The following is a 26,675-nucleotide window of genomic DNA, read 5'->3' on the forward strand; positions in this document are numbered from 1 at the left end:
CATTACCACGGTTGTTTATATCGCCAAGGTTGACTTATACTAATGTTATTGTTATAATACATCGTTGAAATATTCTATAAATGATTGCCGATGAAGAAAATTTAAAACATTGGTCGAAGTTTATTTAATTTTAATAAGTATCGTTAGAAAAATTATAATAAGCATCAATAATCGAAAGATCATAACAAAATTAATTCGCTTTTATCCTCTTTTATGTATCCCCTGTTTCAATTTTTATTCGTAGTAATGAATGATTGCGATTCGATAAATTTATCATTGCGATACAGTTTCATGTCGTTTATCAAAAGTTAATTAATTTTAATTATTAATATTTATAACAAATTATGTTTCGATACTACCGTAATCGTGTTTAAAAAAATTACAATATATGAAGCGTTTCGCACTATTACTTTATTACTCGTGTCACCGTACGAATGATGACGAAGTCAACATAGCGCGCTACTGTTTATATTTTATATTGCCAAAGTCGAACACCGTGTTATTGATAATTCGTTGCCGAAATAGTTTATATATTATAAAATATACACTAACGCGGAATATATTAAATTATAGAAGTATTTTAATTTAGGGAGGGCTTCAGTTGTAATTTTATTTTTTTCGAGTGTGTAATAATACATGTAGGCAATCAGGAATGTTGGCAAAAGAAGCTGTCGGCAAATGTTGTGCGCAAACGAAGCAGTTGGCAATCGGAAATGTAGGCAAACGGGACCTCCCCAAAAAAATTATCGCTTTGTTATGTAATTATCGTAATATCTAAATATAATATTTTTTAAAGATATTTATGTTTTGCTTTAAGTTAATATTCCATTTAGCTGAAATATATTTATTACTGTAGACATGAGTTGTAACGTATGCCATAATATATATAAAACTTGTATCTCTATAAATATCGTTACAATTTAAGTAGAAGGTTAATAACTCATTTAAATATTAAAGCTTGGAAATTGTTGCATTTTTTCGAGATGATTTTAAATAGTTTGACAAATTGTTACAATCGTATGATTAAAAAGAAGGTTACTAGGACCAAAAAAACGTAGTAATTAGGGCGTAAATAATACAAATGTAATTATCAATACAAAAAAATAAGAATAAAATAGAATATAAATATATTTAAACATATTTTTTAAATATAAAATTTAATATAAAATTCTTTAATATAAAATAAATATAAATAATATATATAAATAAATTTAAATATATTACTTATATGATATAAATATAAATATATTTGATATAATTAAATATAAATCAAATGAAATGTTTACATCTTAATACACATTAGAACATTGTTGTAAGATATTAAAAAATATTTACACAAATATTCTCTCATTAAATTTTTCTTATTAAATTTAAAATGGATATTCAAATTCCTCTAGCAATATTCAATAACATTAAATAATATCGTACATTAATGCTAACTTATCTAATTTTCTTAGTTTGATTAATCATCCAAATTTTCATCCAAATATAATATAAAATCATCCAAATGTAATATTGTATCTTAAAATATCATCCGAATTTGCTAAATATCGAAATTCCATCAGCCGAGTCTTTATTTGATTCCATCGTAGTTCTAGCTTGCGATTTACACATATTATTATATCCTCTTTATTCTTTTCTTGCATTTCCCTATATTCGCGCATCTAAAACAGATAATTTTAACAATTTTAACAATTTATTTTCAACAATGATTTTATTTTATGTTATAAAAGTGCCATAATTTCTAGCTATTAGCATAAATAGAATAAGATTACCATGTGCGCGCGCGCACGCGTGTGTGTGTGTGTATGTGTGTGATATATATGCAAAGAAAAATAAACATAATAATAAGAAATTAATAACTATATTTATTTAGATTAAAAATTCACCTCATCAGGGTTTTGAGGATCTTCATGTTCAATCAGAGAAAATACTGATAAACCCTTGAATTTTTCTTCTACATATTTCTTTATCTAAAACAAATTACTCTTTAGATGAATATATAAATAATAATTTCACCTAATAACGTAATAGAAATTGATATAATTTGTTTTTAGTATAAATATGCAACAAAATGTTTGTCTGAAAAGATTTTGTAAGAATACTGATATAAAAGAAAATTAACAAATTTTTTAAATTAAAATATTTTTACATAATATTATATAATAATATATTATTAGGGATAATAGATTATATAATAGAGTATAAGTCCTCCTTTCCTTTTCACGTATTATTATACTCTTACATCGTATATACGGGGGTCCGAATGCTCATATCTAACGGACAGTTATCGAAGTGCGAGTGCATTCACTTTAATAAATGTTCAAAAAGCCATACCATGTACTTCTAGACACTTAAGTAATTTTTCGGCAATACTTCTGCGAATATTTAACAGCATAACTGGTGTAATGTGTAGGCAACCCGAATTCGTTCCTTTAGTTCTTCTCTCGTAGTAGGGATTATAATATTTTTTTCTTTACGTATCCCCAGAAAAAAAAAATAAAGATGTTAGATCAAATAAACGAAATGTTTGGTCAACGATTAGACGTGGTGGACTTGTTCAGTGGCCGCATCGATTACACCAGTTATGCTACGAGCGCTTCGCTTCATATATTGCTATAAAAATATATTGGTGAAGCACATTATTTTGAAAAATTATTACTCTAGCTTTTATTTAGGAGGATCAAAGAAAATACACGCATTTTTTTAGATTTTTTGTTATTATTCTTCGAAAAACGCATCACACAAAAATGACTCTGATTGATCCTATATACTTTGAAAGTGCCAAAAATAATAATATGGTGTAAGTGTAATAATTTTTGAAGAAGCCATTAGAAACTGTCTTATATTCGTTTTCCGAAATTACGTTGAGTTTAAGAAAAATAAAAAAAACATAGTAATTAACAGAGGTAGAATTGAAAAAGCTTTATAATATATAACTGTACGATCATGATATGAACTAGAATCGTTGTTTATCGAATGTTATTCGATAAACAATGATTCTAGTTCACATATCATAGAAAAGACTAGTCTAAGAAATGTTCAGATAAATGATATACTGTTAAATGAATTTCGAAACAGAAGATTAATACATAATTATATTTACTATACATACACAAACCCATGTATGAGTTCATAAAAAATTTACCTTGTTAAGTTGTTCCATAAAATATACATGGTTAATAAGCATAGTTAATTGTGCAGCAATACTGAGTTGTCTATAAAAACAAAACAATAGATTTATACTTATAATATAGTCCAACAAAACTTTGACTTTTTTTTGTAAAACAAAATAAATTATAAACAGTTATTTTCGATGTATTTTTATCTGCTGAACACGAATCCATTGTTTAAATTTGGCTATCACGTCACGTCACGTTCTGAAAAAAATAGTATCAAAGAGGCCAAAACAAACAGTTTTAAAAGTTTTTATGATATGCGGTACAAAACAACATGCATTTTAAATTTAAACGTTGACACTTTTGCATGGCATTAAATAAATTTAGAAAAAATTGGTGCCAGTGCTACTATGCCATAAAAATCCTTAAAATCGTCGTTATTAATCCGTTTGGTGTCTTTTTTTCAAAATTTTGATGTGATAGCCCAATTTGGACAATATGGATTCGTATTCAGCTATAAAAATACTTTAAAAATAACTATTCAAACTCGTGTTACAAAAATGATGTTGGACAATGTAATTGATAGTTGTAGCAAATCTTTATAAACGCACAAGTATTACGTATTTATACAAAGGTAGTGTTATTACTTGGTAACAGGTAGTCTTAAGTTTTCCAACTGGTTTAATATGCTTTCAAGTAGTGAGTTATTCTTTGCATGTCTCGCAATAACAGAAATAAAAGCGTTTATATAGTCGAGAACTGTTACTTTTTTAATATGAACGCCAATTCTCATCATATGTATATATCTATCAATGGTATCGACATTTTGGGTGCAAGGTAGAAATTTTAAAACACTATTATCAGATTTTTGCCAATATATATTAAACATGTTGGTCCAAGTATCGTTATCCGCTGTTTTTAAACCATTGCATAATGTCCATTCTTTCCATCCCATCCAAATACTATGAGATATTTGGGATGAAATAAAAACAGATTATTAAAATTTGTAATTTTATCTCTTAATCACATAATTATCAAGTATTTCACAAAATACGAGAAATATATATTTATAAAATAATTGAAAAATAATTATAAAGAGTAATTACTTGTCTGGTAAAGAATTCTTATGCTTGTAGAGGTACCAATTTAATTCATTATGGGCTGTGAATAAGCAATGATCATGATCTATGAGGCATAACCATCTTGTAGCCTCTTCCCTCAAATATCTAGTGAAAATGCCTCCCGGATTCGGGAATTTACCTGGTCTAAAATCGGGATATTTTATTTCCCATAAAATTTTATTCAATGGTAGTTCAAATTCCATATATTTCTACAAATTGTTAAATAATATATAAAAATACATTTATGTATATTTATTTATATATTATAGAATTGAAAATGTTTTCGCGCATGCATATGTTGTTATTTATAAAGCTATGCATATAATATAATAACCTTTTTAAAATTAAAATGATAATAATGAATGAATGATTATATTACATCTAATTAGTACAATTTGATATTAATTGTTATTCTTCTTAGTACTAAAAAATATGTTTCATAAAAATGTAAAAGCGGAAGTTGTTTCGTGAATCTTGGAGATAAATATTATGTATACTCATCTATATTTTATCAAAAACAATTTTAAAATATAAATGAATAATTTTACAATATATTATGTGTGCTGTCAATATACACACACACACACACACACACACACACACACACACACACACACAAACAAACACACACACATATATATAAATTATTTAATATAAAACACACGTTTTTTTACTTATACAAAATAATATTATTTATACCTTCATAGGTTTGCTTTCTGGAAATATAAAGAAACTCGATATACATTCCAAGTTTTTGAACATAGGATACCATGCGATAGGATTCAGATCTTTGAATAGATATTTTGAAATATTCAAAAATATGGTAAAATTTAGTTGGCCTGTCATCAAAAAATGAAATGCGTCGTCAACGATTTTAACACGATCGAATAGATGTATATTAAAAAAATCGTTGGTATTCAGGTATTTCGAAAGTCTACTCCAATTCTCGGCATCATAATTGACGCGATAGCATCCTGTTGTATGATAAATAAATTCTATGAATTAAATTAATTCTTTTTATTGAATTTGTCAAGTAATAATTCGAAATATCTTTTGTTTTCTTATATTCAAAGTATATCAAAAAGATGTTTAAGAAATTGTGTATCAAAAATTGTGATTATTTTAAGAACTAAATTGTGGACAATATAATTTAATAAATATAAAAAAATAGCTGTTTCATATATATGTATATGTAGCAAATTGCAATAATATTATATAATTAAATTATATTAAATTAAATATATTATAATTAAAAATTATAATTAGTTAATTATTATAATTAATTAATTAAATATATATATATATATATATATATATATATATATATATATATAATTAAATTATGCAATAATTAAATTTTTCAATATTAGATAATTTTAATCATTGATTTGAATAAGGAAAATATTCTTTACCTAATATAAAATATTTACTACTTCTATAATTTAAATAACATTGAATTATACAGGGTGTCCTATCGTGTGCCAAAAGAAACCATAAGTAAATCTCGCAAAACTGAACTAAAAAATCTTATACCATTTTGCAAATAACTATGTAAAATTTCAAGATATTAATTAAAAAAGATGCGTGCAAGTATAAACGCGCGGGGACAAGAGCGACATAGGACGGACATCCTGTATATATTGAATTATATATACGAGTACGGTATCCCATTTTAACTTTCACACAGTAATAAAATTCGAAAACATGCATTATGGAAAAAAATATTTCAAATAAAAGTTGTAGAGTTTGGAGAAGAAATGAAAATAGGAATATTAGCTGGACTTTGGATGTAGAAGTCAAGGTTAATCTAGTTTTTTTTTTTTAATGGAAATATTCTATATATAATTTGTCTATAAAATCAATTCTTCACAATATTCTTCGTATATAATAAGATAGCCAAAAATTGAATAGTTTACGAAATATTTTATGCTTTAAGTTAACAAATTGTACATGAGAATCATAAAATATCTCATAAAATATTTATTTTTCAATTATTTTATCTTAATAATTTTATGCACAGAATAAGGAGAGGAATCAATGATATAAAGAAAACACGTAATTATTTTTACGAAAAAGTATTGATTTGAAACAGCAGCTATATATGTAAAAGTATAATAAATTTATCGAAAATATTTACCACTTTGTGATGAATTGACCAATATCCAGTCATTCTCGTCTATCAAATCTGTAGTTGAATGGTACAAAGTATGTGATTCTAGCCACACTACACTCAAAACATTCTTCAAACCGGTCTGCGTAACAATGTTCAACATCCATATATCTGCATTAAAATCTTTTACCGATATATTCAAGCTGTTTTCGTCATAATTTCTTTGCACATTTATCACAGGATAATGATTTAGCTGTATCCAATTAATTATTTTGTCTTCTAATTTGTATTTCATTTTCAAAGATGATGTATGCATGACAGCTTGCATTTCGCTCCAGAAATCACTACTGCTTGTATAGCTAAAAACCCAAATGAATAAATGGTAAGAAAAAATTAATAAAAAAAGATATCTTAAGAAAAATATTGTAACGCAATTAAGATTTTTAAAGAACGAAGTAAAATTGGAAGAGCAGTAGTGATAGTAGTGTAAATTATATTAGATAGAATTGGAACGATAAAAAAGTATTAATGATAAATAGTAGAAAAGAATAAATAGAATAGTAATTAAAAAAACATAAATGTGTATTACAGAAAAGAAATAAAAAATACATAAATAAAAAGAATTAAAAGGCACGAGTAGAGAACATATGAGAAAATATAAAAAACAAGAATTAAAACGGAAATACAGATAAAAAAGGAAGTTTAAGATAAAAAGGAAAATTGAAAGAAAAAATTAAAATAATAGATAAATAGAGAAGAAAATTAAAATAATAATAATAAATACGAACACAATAAAATAGGAGTTAAAAATTAACAAGGGAAAAATTAACAAGTCTTGAAATTACTTGTAAAAATCAAATATGAATAAAATTAGAAACACAGAAAAGAATAAAGGAATAGGAAAGAAGGTTGAGAAGTAAACAAAAATAAATTTCAAAAATTAAAAAATAAAACAAAATATGATTATAAAAAAAGAAAAATTAAAAAAAATCATTTAAAAATATATACTTAAATTTCTATAATATAATTATGTTGTATAATCTGTATTACTCACCAATAATTAATGAAATATATTTCGATAACTTTCCGGAATACTTCTTCTGAGAAAATTTGTAATGTGCGAAACATAATGCTTGCTACGAAAATTAACATTATAAAGTAAAAATGCAGTATGAATAAAATAAATTTGCTATACATCATTTGGATATAAATAAATTTATGTATAACTTATTTGTATGATAAATAAAAGTTTATTTTATTTTTCTGATAAATATTAATATTTGTAATCAATAATATAAATAAAAAATTAAATTGAAATTGACACATACGAGCCACAGCGCAGTAGTTAAAGCGCAGAGATGAAACAACACTTTCTTCTTTTTTAATATTAGTTTATTATAAACTTAATTTATAATAATAAAAGGGGAACGTTTCGGATCATCTTTTGATCCTTCCTCAGCGCGATGTTAACAACATATATTACAAATAATAAATTAATATTAAATTATATATTAGTAAATTAATATTAAAAAAAGAAGAAAATGTTGTTTCTTCTTTGCACTCCCACTACCGTACTGTGGCTCTTATATGCCAATTTCAATTTAATTTTTAATTATTTGAGCCAAATCACTAATTATTAAATAATATAAATAAATTATATAAAACAACTAACTTATATTTAAAACAACTGAATTATTTTTTTATTATAATGTTTTTTATATTATGTTTTATTATAATATATTTTATATGTAGCATTAAAGAATTTATCGATAATGAATTATTTGCTTGATGCTGATACCTTTGATGTAACGAGGTATTTCAACTAAAGAGCTATTGAATTCTGACTTGAGCGGCCATGCATCCTTAGTGCTCCAATGAAGAAAATCATATTGCATTTGAATCACAAAGTAATCTAGTATCCCAAAATTTGGGAATTTCTGGACGCGAAAAAATTTTAATGTAAATAAATATTTAATCAAAACAAATGCTCACACATTAACAACATACATTAGAACTGTTACAATATATTAAACAAAATTTACATACATTCGTTCATTGCATTTTTCTTATTAAATTTAAAAAATTTGTTATTGTTAAAGTAACTAATGATATTCAATAATATCATTTTAAATTATGTATTTTTAAAATTATTTAAAAGTATATATATATATATATGTCAATATATATAAATTATGATATTTTAATGTAATATTGCTTATGTGGTAAGTTGTAGCTGATTATCGTTATAATTTAGAAATTTTATAAATAAAATTCCGATGTGTAACTTTCGTTAGTATATATTGAATGATAAAAAACATTTACAAAGGTTTAGGAATAATTTAAATTCTATATATATAAATTTGAATATTTTTTAATTATTCTGATTATGTGTGAATGAAATAATTAATGCTGAATATAAAATAACCTTATCGGCGGCGTAAACTCCAAAGAATGTAGCAAAACCTTTGCTTAACCAGGGTTCCCACTTATATGGATCGATTGCATTATAAAGCCATTCGTGCGTCACCTTATATCCTATTATTCGCGCTATTTCAATTTTGCGTAACTCAGGATCTGTTTCTTTAAAGATAATATCTTCTTCTCTAAAAATAATTCGCAAGTATTACAATATAATCGAGAGAATCCCTGTTATAAATATGAAAATTAATTACATTATAGATAAATTAAACAATTAAATTAAATAGATAAAAAAGAAATGGATATTTGCTTTAAACAAGAAATAATATATTATATATGTTTATTTACAAAAACATGCACACACACACACACACACACACACACAACACACACACACACACACACGCAAATTACTCTACTTGTTAAACTATAATACATTATTATTATTATTTAGAACTATAAATATAAAAAGATACATAATTTTAAATTCTACAATATTGAGTAGCGAGAAAAAATATTATTTTTTTTATGTATATTGACATTTCCCTCTAAATATATTTACCTATATCAAAAAATGTTTACCTGTGAAGAATGAATCCCAACATTATGTCTTCTGCGTCGAATAACTCCGGAATCGCGATGTGATTTATTTCTGGAGTTTTTCTGATATACGGCAATTCCTTTTCTAAGAACCGCACAGTACCTGTAGCAACTGTATGTGCAAATTGCACACGCCGTAACATGTTTGTTCTGCACAACAATTTGGTTTTCCCATCTGAAGTAGAGGTGAGACGAACCAAACCCATCGCTAAGAGATAAACGGGCATTAGGGGAGTAATTTTGAAGCATGTCCATTGCATGTTATTTTCATCCACATTTACTTTTTGTACGGGCATATTTGATAAAGCCGTGTAGCCTAAGTTTTTATAATGCTTTATAGAAATGTTATAACTAGCATATATAGCGTCCTTCAAAAGTGGAAGTAATCTTCGAATCGTAAATTTGTGATAATGCGTTGCGACTAACAACCTAGTATATAACAGTATATTTTAAATAATACAAAAAGTTTTCAGTTGCTGAAGTATTAGAAATTATAAAGAAAAATAGAAAAAAGAGAAAAAAGAGAAAGTAAACGAGAAAGAGAAAAATACAGTCTTAACAGTAATGTTTAAAGAATAATAGTAACATATTTTATATTACAATTATGCAATGTAAAAAATGTTTTTTCTAAACTTATTATTTATCAGACAATTTTTTACGAACTGTAAGAGAGAGAGAACTACGTTTAAATAATAATTTATTAAATCATACATATACATATATAAAACCATACCTTGATAATAATAATACGAATACTTTACAAAGAATTGAAACAAGAAATTAATGTAGTTATAGCATCTAAATATTTAACGTTTTAAAAATTACTCACACTTTATCATTTTGTTGATTTATGTAGGAAGTTCTGAAGCCTCCATTTTTGAAAAGTCCCAAATAGTTCAAATTCAGAATGTAAAATCCTAATGATAAATTGTACGGGAAATAAATGGTAGTTATAAATGTTTTATTGTTATAGATAAATCTTTCAGAGCGATGGACTCCTTCCTTTTCTTTAGATATTTGTGTATCGTTTGTTACTCTAACTTGAGTTATAATCAGATTTTCCATGTAAACGTATATATTTTGCGTTTCATAAGGAATATAAATGCTGACATTGTATTCGCCTTGGAAGAAATCGTAGCTGGGATTTAGTATAAATTGAATGTTATAATGTTGCGGATATAATATGTCGAGCTTCGGTAAGGACATATGTTCATCAATAAAAAGAGCTGCCGCGATAATGAATATTAGACTGCAACTTAACACTTTTAGGAATGCCATGCCACTTATTTTCTCTCTCTCTCATTCGTCACAAATATCTAAAAATAAATAAGCATTTTTTCTTCTTGGAAAAAGAGACAAAAGTAAATTATATATATATATATATATATATATATATATACATATACATATATATATGCAAAAAATATATATTATATTTTGTATATATTTAAAAATTATATGTAAAAGTTTATATCTAAAAAAATTTGCTTTAATTATTGTTTTTAGTACGTATAAAAAAAGAAAGAGTAAGTAAAAAATATCACAACATTTTTTATTAAAAAAATATAGCCTTAGGTAAAAAATTACAATCTTTCGATATATATTTTAGCAAACGCAATATATTAATTTGATTAAGTTTATTACGCTTACGCATTTAATAAAGAACACTTTTCTTAAACGTTTAAATTTAAATTAAATTGAGTTTTATTTCCAAAATAATATAATAATATACGCTTTAAATTAAAATTCTGTCCTTTTAATAATTTTAAAGAAGACAAGCACTTTTGACAAAAAGAATTATACTTGTTATGATTGTACTAAAAAATTATTTAAATCCTCAACGTACATATATTTTATTTTTTTAAAAGTGGTTATATATCTTGTTTTGTTATAACTTACCCCGTATATTATGATGTCAGCTAATCAGAATTTAGTTCTTTGATAATAATTAAGATTATAATTACCTCTTTATTATTCTAAATTATTATTAATATTGAAAATATATCTATATTGATTTGATCTCTCTCTCTTTGCCATTCTGAGATACTACCGAGAAATGCCAACGTTCGACAAGCGATATCATAATAAGCAAAAATAGGGTCGAAACGTTCGCTATCCTCTCTTTGTATGCTTTAATATCAATATTTATTTGATTGTAATATAAATAAATGTGTTATAACATCGACACTAGACTCGTATTGCCATTATAACTGTTTTGTTAATTTTATATTTCGAGTCTTATATTTATTAATTTTTATAATAAGCATGTTATGGAAACAACCTTGAAAATCAAAATAATATAAAACTAGATTAATACGTGTCTTAATAAACGCAATGAAATGCTAATATATAATTAAATCAACTCTCTGTTCGATATATTTAATTAATTATTTTTAAAATGCATTTTATAGCAATTAAAAAGTTGTATTCTCTCCATATTTTTATCTTTTTCTTATAAGCAAATAATCCATCGCCGTTTGTATCTTAATTTATTGGCTCTAATTGTAGAATTTTTAAAGAATTATTAAATAAGAGAATCAAGTGAGATTTGATGTTAACCCGATGATTAAATAGCTTTTTACTCGTAAAATTGAGCAATCATGCTTATGATGTTGCAAAAAGTATGTTCGAAATTAAAATCTATAAAAAGAAATAATTTTCTTTAATTATCGTTTTTGACTAAATGTATTTCGCGAACTTCGCATCGCGTTAAATATTTACTAAACGATTTTATAAATTATATATTGCGTTTCTTTTATAATTTACGTTCTTTATAATATATGCGTATTTTATTTTTTACTTTATAATATATATATTTATATAATTATAATATATATTTTATAATTATATGCGTATCTATATCTATAATATGCGTTCTAATATAATTATCTTATAATAAACAATTGCGTTGTTTTTATGTTTTTGGACGTGATCGCTGTCTCGGTGAAAAAACCTTATCGCTATCCCTTATGTCAGGTGGACGCTAGCAAATACGCGGTTTGTACTAGAAGAGAGTCGAAACGATCTTCATTGTGGAGAGTTATTTCTCGTCGATTTTTGTGGGATTTATCTGCAACGCTTAATTCGGTGCCTCATTAAAAATTGAGAGTTTCCGTTACAGAGTAGGAATTAAACCTAAATTTTCTCGGCGGTTTCTGGAACAATGATTTTGGCAGTAATTTAACGACGTACACTTTATTTGAAAGCACACTATTCATCATAAAATTCATTAAATACACAATATATTAAGTAAGTATAAGGGAAAATAATTTGATATGAATAATACTTATTTGTCTTTTTTATATGTTAAATAATACGTAAGATTATATCGCGACGATACATTTTAATCATCTCGCGTACTTCGCGCATAGAATTTAATCAAGAACCGTAGCGAGAGAAATTTAAAATAATAAATTATTGTTTCATTGTGATTTTTATGGATAATAATTATTGTTTCAATATGATACGATATTTTAATAATACTTGGAATTAAATGTATTTCATCTGTGTTACTTCATTATTTTACTTAACAATCTAAATATAATTCAGATTGTATGTGAAAAAACCATAAACGTATAATATACGTATATTATATGTTTATGAGTGATCTTTGAAAACGATATGCCTTCTGTGGACATTAAAAAGAGGATAACATAAACAGAGAGAAGACTGAGAGATGTCATGGCCCACTTTTAGGTGATCCCTGGAAGCGATACTCCCTCTGTGGACATAAAAACGTGAACATGAACTACAAAGCCAATGTCCACGAATGTTCTCAGAGGGTAACATATATGTCTCTCTGATAATATAAATAATATAAATAAAAATATAAATAATTTAATTAATAATAATTTATTATATAAAAATATTAGTATGTTCTCTCTTTCCTCACGTTATTATTTATTTATTTATTTATGTGTGTTCTTTTTCTTCTCAACATCATTTATTTATTATTTATTTATTTATTTATTTATTTATTTAGCTCGCTCTAAGTCAGTCTTCTAAAATGCAAAACTAAATATTATAGAATTTGACTTTGAAAATAAAATAATCGAATAAATTCAAATAATTAGCATAACGAAAGGTTCCGTGATAAGTTATTTAATAAATAATCAATTTTAATTAATTAATGAAAATACTTCTATAATTTAATATTCCGCGTTAGCGTATATTTTATAATATATAAAATATTTCGGCAACGAATTATCGATAACACGGTGTTCGACTTTGGCAATACAAAAAATAAACAGTAGCGCGCTATGTTAAAGCTTTAATATTAGAATTAACTATATTTCGACCAATGTTTTAATTTTCTCAATGCTTGTTATTAAACAATATACAATTTAATCGAAAATCGATTAAATGATAGAAATCCAAAATATTAAATAATTACTTCGATCGTTGCGATTTTTACGGACAAAATAATTATTATTATAATATTTAGAGTCACAAACATATTTCATCCGTGTTACTTTATCGTTCTACTTGACAATCTAAATGTAATTTGGATTGTGAGAGAACACGAAGTAAATCAATCGAATTATAGATGCAAATAATTAATAATGAAAGGATAAATTGTTTAATAAATAATCAATTTTAATCAATAAATTAAAATACTTTATTAATTTAATATTCCGCGTTAATGTACATTTTATAATATATAAAATATTTTGGCAACGAATTATTGATAACACGGTGTTCGACTTTGGCAATATAAAATATAAACAGTAGCGCGCTATGTTTCGGTTTTGTCTTTGACTCTCGAGTAATAAGGTAGTGGTGAGAAACGTTTCGTATTGTATTGTAATTTTTTTACTAAACACCATTACGATTAGTATCGAAACATAATTTGCTTTAAATATTAATATAAATTAATTAATTAAAAATTAATTCACGACATGAAACTGTATCGCAACTATAAATCTTTATCGAATCGCGATCATTCATTACCGTGATTAAAAATTGAAACAAAATATACAGGGGAAACAAAATATAAAAGGGGATAAGAGACTTAATTATGTTATGAACTTTCGATCATTGTTGCTTATTATATTTCATTAACAACATTAAAATTAATTATATTTCGACCAATACTTTAAATTTTAACAATCCTTGTTAACTAAACAATGTACAATTTAATCGAGAATCGATTAAATGATAGGAATCCAAAATGTTAAATAATTGCTTCGATCGTTGCGATCTTTACGGACAATAATTATTATTTCAATACCTAGAGTAATATATTTCATCCGTGTTACTTTATCGTTCTACTTGAAAATCTAAAAATAATTTGGATTATGAAAGAATACAAAGTAAAACAATCGAATTATAGATGCAAATAAATAGCATAACGAAAGGCTCCATGATAAATTGTTAAAAAATAATCAATTTAAATCAATAAATTAAAATATTTCTATAATTTAATATTCCGCGCGCGAATATTTTATATTACAGAAAATATTTCGGCAACGAGAGAATTATCAATAACACCGTGTTCGACCTTGATAAACAGTATCGCGCTATTGTTAATACGTTACACGCTTTATTATCATTCGCACAGTACCCTTGAGCAATAAAGTAGTGACGTTTCATATACTATCAAATTCTTTCTTTACATAGTCGACCCTGGCGATATAAACAGTACCGCGGTGTGTTCTTGACTTACGATCATTCGCTCAGTGGCTCTTGAGCAGTGAAGTAGTGATGTGAGACGTTTCATATATTATCAAATTCTTTCTCTAAACACAATTGCAAGTGCAACGAGGAACTTTTCGTGAATAAGTGTAAGTGCAACGAGGATTAAAGTGCCACGAGAAAAGAGCGAAGGAAGCAAAAGAAAAAAGGAGGTTTTGGAAGTGGATGGATCAATAAGATATGATGTATGTCATTAATATAAATTATTTATCACATTCATTATTTATTATATTGTTGCGTCCCCGCGTCCCGTCCCGCTGAATGTATTAGTCACCCGTTGAATTCTTTCGAAGAAGATCGTTTTCGCGCGCGTTGTCAAGATATTGTTATAAACAACGACTGTCAGAGAGTCTAAGCCCAGCTGTCAAGTTGTGCGGACGCGCGTCTATTTGTGATCCGTTTTACGATTATTCTGAATTCTTGTATGTTACTCGCGATTTATTAAAATTCTTGTGCACCTTAAATCGCGTTATTATTTACGAGTGCACGAGCGTCAGCGTATGTTATGTATTTTGCCGATTGTGTCGCGCGCGTTCGATATATATCGCGTTCGATATATACCGCGTTCCGCGGACGCAACAATATATAAATTATTTATCAATAATATATATATTCAAAATATACATATTTCTCGTTTCGTTTTATTTCTTTGATTGTGATTTAATAGTGATTTTAAATTGTAACATATATAATACATATACTTATAAAAAATATTCCATTTTATTTTAAAATAATTAAAACATTTATAAAATTTTTTATTAATTAATATTTTCAGATACTTCTTATATTTTATAAAACATTTCATATTAATATATTTATTTAAATATTTCATATATAAAAATATAGAAATTTTTTTATTTATCATATTTTTAAAAGTTTATATCTATAAGAAATATAAATTATTTTGTAATTACGCGATTTATAACATTAAAAGATATCTATTTAAAAGTAAAAATTAATTGCGCGCAATAATTAGTTTTAAAATAAATTATTTTGAACATTGCTTTATATAATAGATTTTCTTTTATTTTTTATATTTTTATTTATCGTTTATATTTGCGAATTTAAATTTATGTACTGTATTACAAAATAAATTTCAAATTATGTATTATATTATATATAAAATTATATATAATATAACTCTCCCATGGGGTACACCTTGTCGTGGTGGGAGGGCTTAGTACTTGGATGGTGCCTTGAGGTTTATTTTAAATTTTTCTATTTATGATAAATCTTAAGGTGCCTGAATGGGAAGCTAAGTACCCTTTCGCGTCGTCGGTGCCGTCAATGTGCCGCGGACGGCAAGCGCTTCGTTACCGCGTTTTCGCGTTGTAGTATTCTCGCGTTGTCGCGTTTTCGCGGAACTTTTGGACTTTTTCATATAAAATCCCAATTTCAGTTATTGTCACGAGTCTCTACTTCCGATGCCAACTAACTGGGATGTTTCGAGTTTGCACACGTTGCTATGCAACGTACACTCTTGCTTCGTGCTTCGTCAAGTGATTCGGCCCGAATTAGTTAGAACTCGATCGATTGCTCGGAATGGCCGTCAATGGGTCCCTTCTCTTTGCTCGTCTACAGCCACACGCACTGCGTGTGTTAACCCTGCCGAGGAGTCGAGTGGATTCCCCTAGGCACGATTTTCGCTCGGTAAAAGGGGTTGCCTCCCCATTTTTTAAATTGCTGAATGTTAGCATTTAAAAAATGTGGGTATCCTCTTCTTTTGCCGTCTACTAGCCTGGTGTAGCATATAGCAACCGCGGGAGGCATAATATGTCCGGGCGGAGCACCTGAAATCGTGCTTAGCGGGTCCAGGTTCGATACGAGATAGGATAATTATGCGCGAAAAAGAGTTGGTGAACTTCATTTTCCTCTATTTCCGTCAATCGTTTCGTCTTCTTTCCGGTTTGGGCTTAGTCCTTGCTCGTTGTATCGTTGCATTCCCGACCTGTTGACTTGAAGCTAATTCTCGTAAGTGAAATGGGATTTTCGCTCGTACCGAAACCGGGAGTGTCGTTGAAAGTATATATATATATTAAATATATACATCGCGCGATCAAATTTTTAATCGTACCGAAATAGTGCGGGAGTGCCGTCCAGTATCGCGCGTAAAATAGCGAAGATAGCGATATAAAAATATCGCTCGTGAGTGCGGGAGTGTCGTTAAAAGTATCGCACGTCAACCACATGAGAGGAGGAGGAGGCCTGGGAGAGGCATCTTGCATCGGCGGAGCAACCTGATGGTGAGTATCTATTATTTGTATATCAATTGTTATAAATCGTTATAAACGAACAATAATTCGATCTTATTATTTAAATGAATTAAAAAGAAAATTAGAGAGAAAGATTTTTATAAAAATCATATAAAACTTTCTATTTAAAAAACAGTTTCAAAAATTTATAAAATTTTTTCATACGTGTTTATCTGCTTATTATTTTATACATCGGATATAAAATTCCGCGCGATAAAATTTTTTTTAAATATTAATTGCATTTTGTGAGCATTATTATAAATGAATTTTATATTTGTATGTTACAGACAACTAGCTTCGATAACAACAACTCCGCTGTTGCGCATCAGTGCCGGTGAGTGAAAAAAACTTTTATTTAACTTTAAGGTAACGGATTCGTAGAGATTGCAGATGTAGATGTCGATTGTAGATTGTAGATAAATCCATTGCCTTAAAATGGATGACCTAGGATGGATTAAATTAAATAAATTAAATAAAATAATTAAATTAAATTAATTAAATTAAATTAAATAATGTTAATAAGTTCTTTCGAACTTATGCTTTACATCTATTGCGAAAATATATTGAAATATTAATTAAAAAGAAAAGAGATCAAGAAAAGATTTTTTGTAAAGATTTTGTCTAATTTATTAAATAAAGGACACACATTAACAATTATCAATTTTATCAATTTTTGATGCTAATTTACTCTTATAATACGCACTTATCTTCTAATTGCTCATAGCTCATCCATCGTAGAATTTGTTTGTAGATATTGTTTTTAAACTTTACTTTAACTTAATATAAAGCCAAATGATTAATTAATTAAATAATTTGTAATATGATAAATACACACATTAATTTTATATTTTATTATAAAATATAATTTATAGGAATTTGTAGTAATTTGGCTTTATTTGAGTTAAAATAAAGTTATATTCAAATATTTAATGAACGATCGTGAAATCGAACGATCGTTACTAAATGAGCGTAAATATTTCACGCTCTTTTGCCGGTAATTATCCGGCAAAAGAAGGAGTAATTATCTCCTTCTTCGATCTCTGATTAGAGATCGAGAAAGAAAGTGGCCAGGATCAACGAAAGGTAGGTTCAACTGGCCTGAAGAGTACGGTTAGGGCACGCGGTTAGGGCACGTGACTAAAATATATACATGATTAGGTGAGGTGATGATTAGAGATAGGTTCCTGAAATCTCGAATAATTTTAGTTAATCAGGAAGTAGGGTTGTTAAGGCTATTAAGTAAAATCATTAGAATTCTTTTATTAATATTAGGGTTGTTAGGGCTCTTAAGATCATTAGAATTCTATAATAGTAGGATTGTTAGAGCTATTAAAATTATTAGAATCCTTTAATAGTAGGGTTGTTAGGGCTATTAAGTAAGATTCATTCTTTCTTTTAATATTCCAATAATCCTAGGGGTAAATAAAAACTATTTTCATTAAGTTGAATTTATTTTTAAAAACGTTGTAAAAATAAATATAACATGTTTTAAAAATAAAAATGTTTTAAAAGTGAAATTTAAATTATCAAAATTATCTTCAGAAATATTAAAGAAATTGCATAATTATTAATGTTTAAGAAATCTTAACATGTTATATTTTATTTTAAAACTTAAAAATATATGTGTATTAAATCAAATATAATATTAAATCCAAATGTTAATGCTATCAATATCAAATTATTATATCGATGTTATTAAATATTTGAAGAAATGGAATATTATTATTTGATATTGATAGCATCATAAATTTGTAAATTGTAAATTGTAAATTATAAATAGTTATAATTGTATTTTAATTATAATCTAACATTGATATTTTAATTGTAAAATACAATACAATTATGACTTTAATTATATTATATGAAATTGTATTTACGATTGTAAATTCTTATGTAAATTACACGAAAAATTATCGAAAGTATACGTATAATGATTACATAATAGTAATTAACATAATAGTAATTCATTAAATTAAAGTATTTGTTTCTGTAGTATATATTTTTGGAATATTCATAAAAGAGTAACTGTTTGTATTTTCATGTCAAAGAGTCATTAATAAATTCAGAAAATTTTTATATAAAATGTAAAAATTCGATGCTAATTAATGATTAAATATAAGCATTATAAAATTTGACGGACGCCTTCGTTACAGAATCGCGAGTCAATTATTATAAATTTAATGATATGCTTTCCGTTAGCTTTATTTATTTATGAATTCCATATCGCGCGGAACTGAATATTCTTAAAATAAATTATTAAATTATGATTGCGAAAATACCGTGTTCTTTCCGCGTTCTCTTTGCGTCCTTATACAAGATTATCATTTTAACAGAAGAATTTTATCGCTGTCCCTCTCGTCAGATAATATTCCTAAATATTGCTAATTAAATATAAAGAAATATCGAATAAGAGAGTGAAGATTCGATGTGATAAGTCAACGATTAAATATTAGCTTCACAAAATTTAACGATCACCTTCGATATTATAGAATCGCGAGTTAATTATTATGAATTTAATAATTTGTTTTTTCAATTATATTTGTATTTACGAATTTTTTTTTTCGTATCGGAAAATATTCATAAATAAATTAATAAATTACCGTTGCGAAAACACCGTGTTTTTCTCGCGTTCTTTTTCGCGTTCTTAGACGAGATTGTCGTTTTAATAAAAGAGTTATCATTGTTCTTTCCGTTAAATAAACATTAATGAAAGTTGCGTGGCTCGTACCGCCGAGGAGTCGAAACGATTTTCATTATGGAAAATTATTTCTCACCGGTTTTTGTGAGATCCATTCGCGACGTCTAGTTCGGTGCCCTGTTGAGAATTGGGAATTTTTATTGTAAGATTGAAGGAACTAATCCCAGGTTTTCCTGGCAATTTCCGAAAGCAATGATTTCGGTAGTAATTCAACGACGATACGTTTCTTTAACGTCGAATTAATTTAAATAATATATATTTAGATGAGAGAAATGTATCTTTTCTTTTCTTCATTAAAAATGTTCTATCATTATTAGGTTTGGTATTATTATTGTCTATATATATAATGCCAGAAAGATTTAATAGTAGATTAAATATGGATATAGCGTTGTGTATAAATTTTAATTTTTCAAGTAATTTCATATTGTAATTAATTTGTATAAATTTTTTGATAAAAATGATTACGAACGAATATATTTTTAATTAATATAATTTGTCTCTTTTGAAAAATTATTTCTAGGTGCTGGGGATATTAACATTAATTTTTAGTTTCTTTTAAGAAACTATTTGCAGGTATTGGACATCCATCGCCATTTTGAAATATTAGTTTTTAGGTATATACCATTTTATATATATGTATAATAAAATACATGCACAAATTCACGTATCCAAAATATTTTTATAATTTTTAATAATGTTATATATATATATATATATATATATATATATAAGCGAAATTATACATGAATGTTACATAAAATGTGCGAATACTTAAAAATTTCGAGACAAATCGAATGGGTACTCCTATATCAGCAAGATATTGATTAAAAGAAAAGAAATTATTAATTTAAACGTTATAAGAATAAGAATCTAGAGAATTAATCCAGAATTAATTGTTTAAAATTATTTGATTTATTTTATTTTGCACACTGTTTGAATTGAAATTTTTTAAATCTTGCTGCTATCGGGTTCGATTCGTCTCGCGCGCGCGAACGGTACCCCAAATTATGTGTTCGCACATTTAACACATACTCCAATAATGCATGTATTTTATTATTTATAAATATAATCGTTCGTAATCACATGTCAATAAAAAAGGTCGTTATATCCATTTAATTTTCAATAAAGAAATATATTTCTTAATAATGGAAGAACATGTTTTCTGATATGCATATCAATTTCGTAAATTAAAAATAATGACGAGGGATAATTGTCGTTGATTTATTACTGAAATAGTCCGGAAGATCCAGGATTCGTTCCCTCCTACAGTGAAGTTCCCGACGTTCAATGGATCACTTAACTTTTCTTCGCAAATTGATCTTGCGAAATCTGATGTAGAAACAAGATGTTAATCGTTCTCCATTTTTGAGATCGCTTCTCTTTTTATCGGATTATCGGTATGTCACTCGCGTATCTACAATTGAATATTCTGAATATTATCGATTTATTTATTCGTCGCATTTTATCGTGTATTTTAAATCGTGATTTATCTTATAAAAATTCGCAAGTAAATCGGTCGGTGAATTGCATATTCACAAACATTACAGACCTTAAGTGTTTGTCGAAATATTTTCGATTTTCTATATTTACGTGATAATAATTATATCGCGCATGTGTCTATTGAGAGCTTAGATTATTATATTATAAAAATTACACGTATCGTGATCAAATATTCCGCATATTATCGACTTATTTATTCGTCGCGTTTTCTCGGGAATTTTAAATCGCGATTTATCTTATAATTTAATCGTTGATTTATACATTGAAGCTTTATTTATCTTTCCACGTCTTCGAATATTGTTTTTGATAGTTCGTGCAAAATGCTGGTAGTGCAAATATTTTCTTCTATAATTTAAAAGACGATCGATAACTATATTAATGACTGTTTTAAACGTGATTCTTTACATTATTTAAATCTTATTAAACTCTACAATTACATCGATTATTAGAGGGACTTTGAAAATCATTCGTTCCGTTATTTTCTATTAAACGTGACCACAACGCTATTTTTAATTATATTTTAAAGCTTATAGAGCTCATTTCATCTTATTCGTGAAATTCGTATAAAGTCGCGTATTAATCGCAAATAAATCGGACAGTGAATTTTTTGTTCATAAACAATACGGATCACAAATGTTAGCCAAAATATCTTCGTCTGTCATCATTTGTGTGATAATAATTATATCGCGCGCGTGTCTATTGATAGTTTCGATTATCATATTATAAAAATTATGCGTATCTCCCAATCGAATATTCCGATTATTGTCGATTTATTTATTCGTCGCGTTTTCTCGCGAATTTTAAATCGCGAATTATTTAGTAATTTAATTGTTGATTTCGAAGTTTATTTTATCTTTTCATTTTGAATATTTCCTTTGATAATCTATACAAAATGCGCCAGTAATGCAAATACTTTCTTTTACAATCGAAGAAACGATCAATAATTTTATTAATGATTCTTTTGATCACGATTATTTACGTTATATAAAACTTATTAAATTCTATTATTGCATATCTATTATTAATAATAAATGTCGCGTAATTAATCTTCGCTGATCAGTCTCGTCTGGACTATGTAAAAATTTTTAGTAAATTTTATATTATACGTATATTTTGGACATTTTCGTGTAATAAATTATTCCATGTAATAATTATTTTGTATTAAATTTCGAATTATATTTTATATTAAATTTGTATTATATTTTGTCATATATTTTGTAATATGTATTTAGCATAAAAATATTATGCATAAAAATATTATGTTGGTATGAAAATTATAATAAAAATATATAAAAATAATGTTAGTTATATTAAAATGGAACATATGAATTCTTTATATTTTATATAAAGGAAGAGACTTAAAATATTTTGCAACATCTATATTTTTCGAGTCTTAATTATAAAAACTTCAGGAGAAGTCGATCAGTGATTAATTTAACAAATTCTATACATGTATTAATAATTAAATTTTTAAATAATTAAAAAAAATGATTGATAAATATCAAAGATCAGTTTACTGCTAATTAAGAAGATTTATAGAAATACGATTAAAAATGTTTTTATCCCACAGCAGGCATCTTCTGTTTTGTAAATAAAAAGATATAAATATGACAATGAATAAAGAAAAATATTTATTTCATCTTTGAATATTACAGTATCTTTCGCGATTGAATAATTTATTTACTATCAATTTACATACATAAGTATCTTGTTATACAGCACTGGTGCTACCGGCATTTCGTGCACATAGCACGGAACAAAACCAGAAACTGTGCACATTATATATTACCCTCTGAGAATATTCATAGACATTGGGTTTGTAGTTCATGTCCACGTTTTCAATGTCCATAGAGGGAGTATCGCTTTCAGGGATCACCTAAAAGCAGGCCATGACACCTCTTATGGCGTTTTCGAGTGGTCGGGTTTGATTCTCTTTTTTTGATTAATACTTCAATATATTTTCGCAATAGATGCAAAGCATTTCGAAAGAATTTATTAAAAGTTATTTAATTTAATCTATCCTAGCTCATCCATTTTAAGATAACGGATTTACTACAATCTACAATCTACAATCTACAATCTACAATCTACAATCTACAATCTACAATCTACAATCTACAATCTACAATCTACAATCTACAATCTACAATCTACATCTACAATCTTTACGAATCCGTTACCTTAAAGTTAAATAAAAGTTTTTCTCACTCACCGGCACTGATGCGCAACAGCGGAGTTGTTGTTTTCGAAGCTACGTTGTCTGTAACATATAAATATAAAATTCATTTATATTAATGTTCACAAAATGCAATCAATATTTCAAAAAATTTTTATCGCACGGAATTTTATATCCGATGTGTAAAATAATAAGCAGATATAAACACGTGTGGAAAAATTTTATAAATTTTTCAAACTGTTTTTTAAATAGAAGGTTTTATATGACTTTTATAAAAATCTTTCTCTCTAATTTTCTCTTTAATTCATTTAAATAATAAGATCGAATTATCGTTTATATCGATTTATAACAATTGATATACAAATAATAGATACTCACCATCAGGTTGCTCCGGCGATGCAAGATGCCTCTCCCAGGCCTCCTCCTCCTCCTCTCATGTTGTTGACGCGCGATACTTTTAACGGCACTCCCGCACTCACGAGCGATATTTTTATATCGCTATTTCCGCTATTTTACACGCGATACTAAACGGCACTCCCGCACTAATTCGGTACAATTAAAAATTTGGTCGCGCGATGTATATATTTAATATATATATACTTGGTACGACACTCCCGGTTTCGGTACGAACGAAAATCCCATTTTATTTCACGAGAATCAACTTCGAGCCAAGAGGTCGGGAATGCAACGGTACAACGAGCAAAGATTAGGCCCGAACCGGAAAGAAGACGAAACGATTGACGAAATAGAGGAAAATGAAGTTCACTAGCTCTTTTTCGCGCATAATTATCCTATCTCGTATCGAACCTGGACCCGCTAAGCACGATTTCAAGTGACCCGCACGGATGCTATATCACTAGCGCAGTACACAAGGCTGGTAGACGATAAAAGAAGAGGATACCCACATTTTTTAAATGCTAACATTCAGCAATTTAGAAAATGGGGAGGCAACCCCTTTTACCGAGCGAAAATCGTGCCTAGGGGAATCCACTCGACAGAGTCTCGACAGGGTTAACACACGCTGGGGGTATGGCTGTAGACGAGCAAAGAGAAGGGACCCATTAACGACCATTCCGAACAATCGATCGAGTTCTAACCGATTCGGGCCAAATCAATTGACGAAGCAGAGCGTGTCCATCACTAAGCCGATCGAGCGCGAAGCTCGAACCCGCGCGCCCATGTACATTTTGTACTGGACATACGTTCTGCGCGGCCGGCATCACCAAGTGCCGCGATGCACAAGGCGCGAGTACGTCGCAAAGCAACGACTCGATGAAACATCCCAGTTAGTTGGCGTCGGAAGGAGAGACTCGTTGACAAAAACGAAATTGGGATTTTGAAAACGCGAAAACGCGATAACGCGAGATTACTACAACGCGAAAACGCGGTTACGAAGCGCAGCCGTCCGCGGAACGTTGATGGCACCGACGACGCGAAAGGGTACTTAGCTTCCCTTTCAGGCACCATAAGATTTATCACAAATAGAAAAATTTAAGATAAATCTCAAGGCACCATCCAAGTACTAAGCCCTCCCACCGCGACAAGGTGTACCCCATGGGAGAGTTATATTATATATAATTTTATATATAATATAATACATAATTTGAAATTTATTTTGTAATATAGTATATAAATTTAAATTTGGATAACAAGACCGTAAAACAAAATCATTAAGGCGGTACTGTTTATGTCGGATACTATGTTGTTGTTAATTCAATGTTGAAATATTTTAACATATTAATGTATCTCATATATCTAACGTATTAATGTATCGTAAGATTAAAAGATTAAAATAATTACATGTTGTGATACATAACTATTGTTCAATTAACAAGGATTTAATTAACAAGGAGAATATTTAAAGCATTGGTCGAAATATAGTTAATTTTAATATTGTTAAAGAAATATTATAATAAGCATCTATGATCGATATCATAACATAATTAATTCTCTTATCCCCTTTTATCCCATATTTCAATTTTTATTCGCAGTAATGAATGATTGCGATTCGATAAAGATTTATCGTTGCGATACTGTTTCATGTCGCTAATTAATTTTTAATTAATTAATTTTTATTAATATTTATAGTAAATTATGTTTCGATACTAATCGTAATCGTGTTTAGTAAAAAAATTACAATATACGGAGCGTTTCTCACCATTACTTTATTACTCCAGAGTCACCGTGCGAATGATAACAGAGCGGTAACGTATAGGACGCTACTGTTTATATTTTATATTGCTAAAGTCGAACACCGTGTTATCGATAATTCGTGGCCGAAATATTTTATATATTATAAAATATACATTAATGCGGAATATTAAATTATGGAAGTATTTTAATTATTGATTAAAATTCATTATTTATTAAACAATTTATCACGGAGCCTTTCGTTATGCTAATTATTTGCATCTATAATTCGATTGTTTTACTTCGTGTTTTCTCACAATCGCCCCCCAAATTACGTTATATTTAGATTGTCAAGTAGAACGATAAAGTAACACGGATGAAATACATTTGTGACATTAAATATTAAAATAATAATTGTCCGTAAAAATCGCAACGATCGAAGTGATTATTTAATATTATGGATTCCTATAATTTAATTAATTTAACCGATTCTCGATTAAATTGTGTGTTTAATTAACAAGGATTGAGAAAATTTAAACCATTGGTCGCAATATATTTAATTCTAATATTGTTAAAGAAATATTATAATAAGCATCAATGATCGATATCATAACATAATTAATTCTCTTATCCCCTTTTACGTATTCCATGTTTCAATTTTTATTCGCAGTAATGAATGATTGCGATTCGATAAAGATTTATCGTTGCAATACAGTTTCATATCATTAATTAATTTTAATTATTTATTTCTATTAATATTTATAGCAAATTATGTTTCGATACTAATCGTAATCGTGTTTAGTAAAAAAATTACAATATACGAAGCGTTTCTCACCACTACTTTATTACTCCAGAGT

General features: G+C 27.4%; 1 protein-coding gene across 1 annotated transcript; it reads right to left on the reverse strand.

Moving 5' to 3' along the window:
* Nucleotides 1-1,360: 1,360 nt before the first annotated feature.
* Nucleotides 1,361-11,412, reverse strand: LOC145976977 (aminopeptidase N-like). The gene is made up of 13 exons (XM_083108565.1): nt 11,333-11,412; nt 10,198-10,684; nt 9,351-9,797; nt 8,776-8,953; nt 8,149-8,287; nt 7,405-7,486; nt 6,378-6,709; nt 4,940-5,214; nt 4,226-4,449; nt 3,767-4,081; nt 3,149-3,218; nt 1,890-1,973; nt 1,361-1,664 (listed from the first exon to the last, which is right to left on the reverse strand). The coding sequence occupies exons 2-13, from the start codon at nt 10,644-10,646 to the stop codon at nt 1,500-1,502; spliced, it is 2,760 nt and encodes a 919-aa protein (XP_082964691.1). The 5' UTR covers nt 10,647-10,684; nt 11,333-11,412; the 3' UTR covers nt 1,361-1,499.
* Between the last annotated feature and the right edge of the window lie 15,263 nt (nt 11,413-26,675).

The sequence above is a fragment of the Camponotus vicinus genome, unplaced genomic scaffold (assembly GCF_025532165.1).
Source record: "Camponotus vicinus isolate PSW18456_S1 unplaced genomic scaffold, iyCamVici1.0 SCAF_9, whole genome shotgun sequence".
Lineage (NCBI taxonomy): Eukaryota > Metazoa > Arthropoda > Insecta > Hymenoptera > Formicidae > Camponotus > Camponotus vicinus.

Excerpts from the sequence above, each read along its gene's own strand:
- LOC145976977 (XM_083108565.1), bottom strand. The coding sequence starts at position 10,646 with ATGGCATTCCTAAAAGTGTTAAGTTGCAGTCTAATATTCATTATCGCG. Across the intron at positions 9,798-10,197 it reads AATCAACAAAATGATAAAGT|GTTGTTAGTCGCAACGCATT; the intron begins GTGAGTAATTTT and ends GTTATATACTAG. Across the intron at positions 7,487-8,148 it reads AATACCTCGTTACATCAAAG|CAAGCATTATGTTTCGCACA; the intron begins GTATCAGCATCA and ends TAATTTTCGTAG.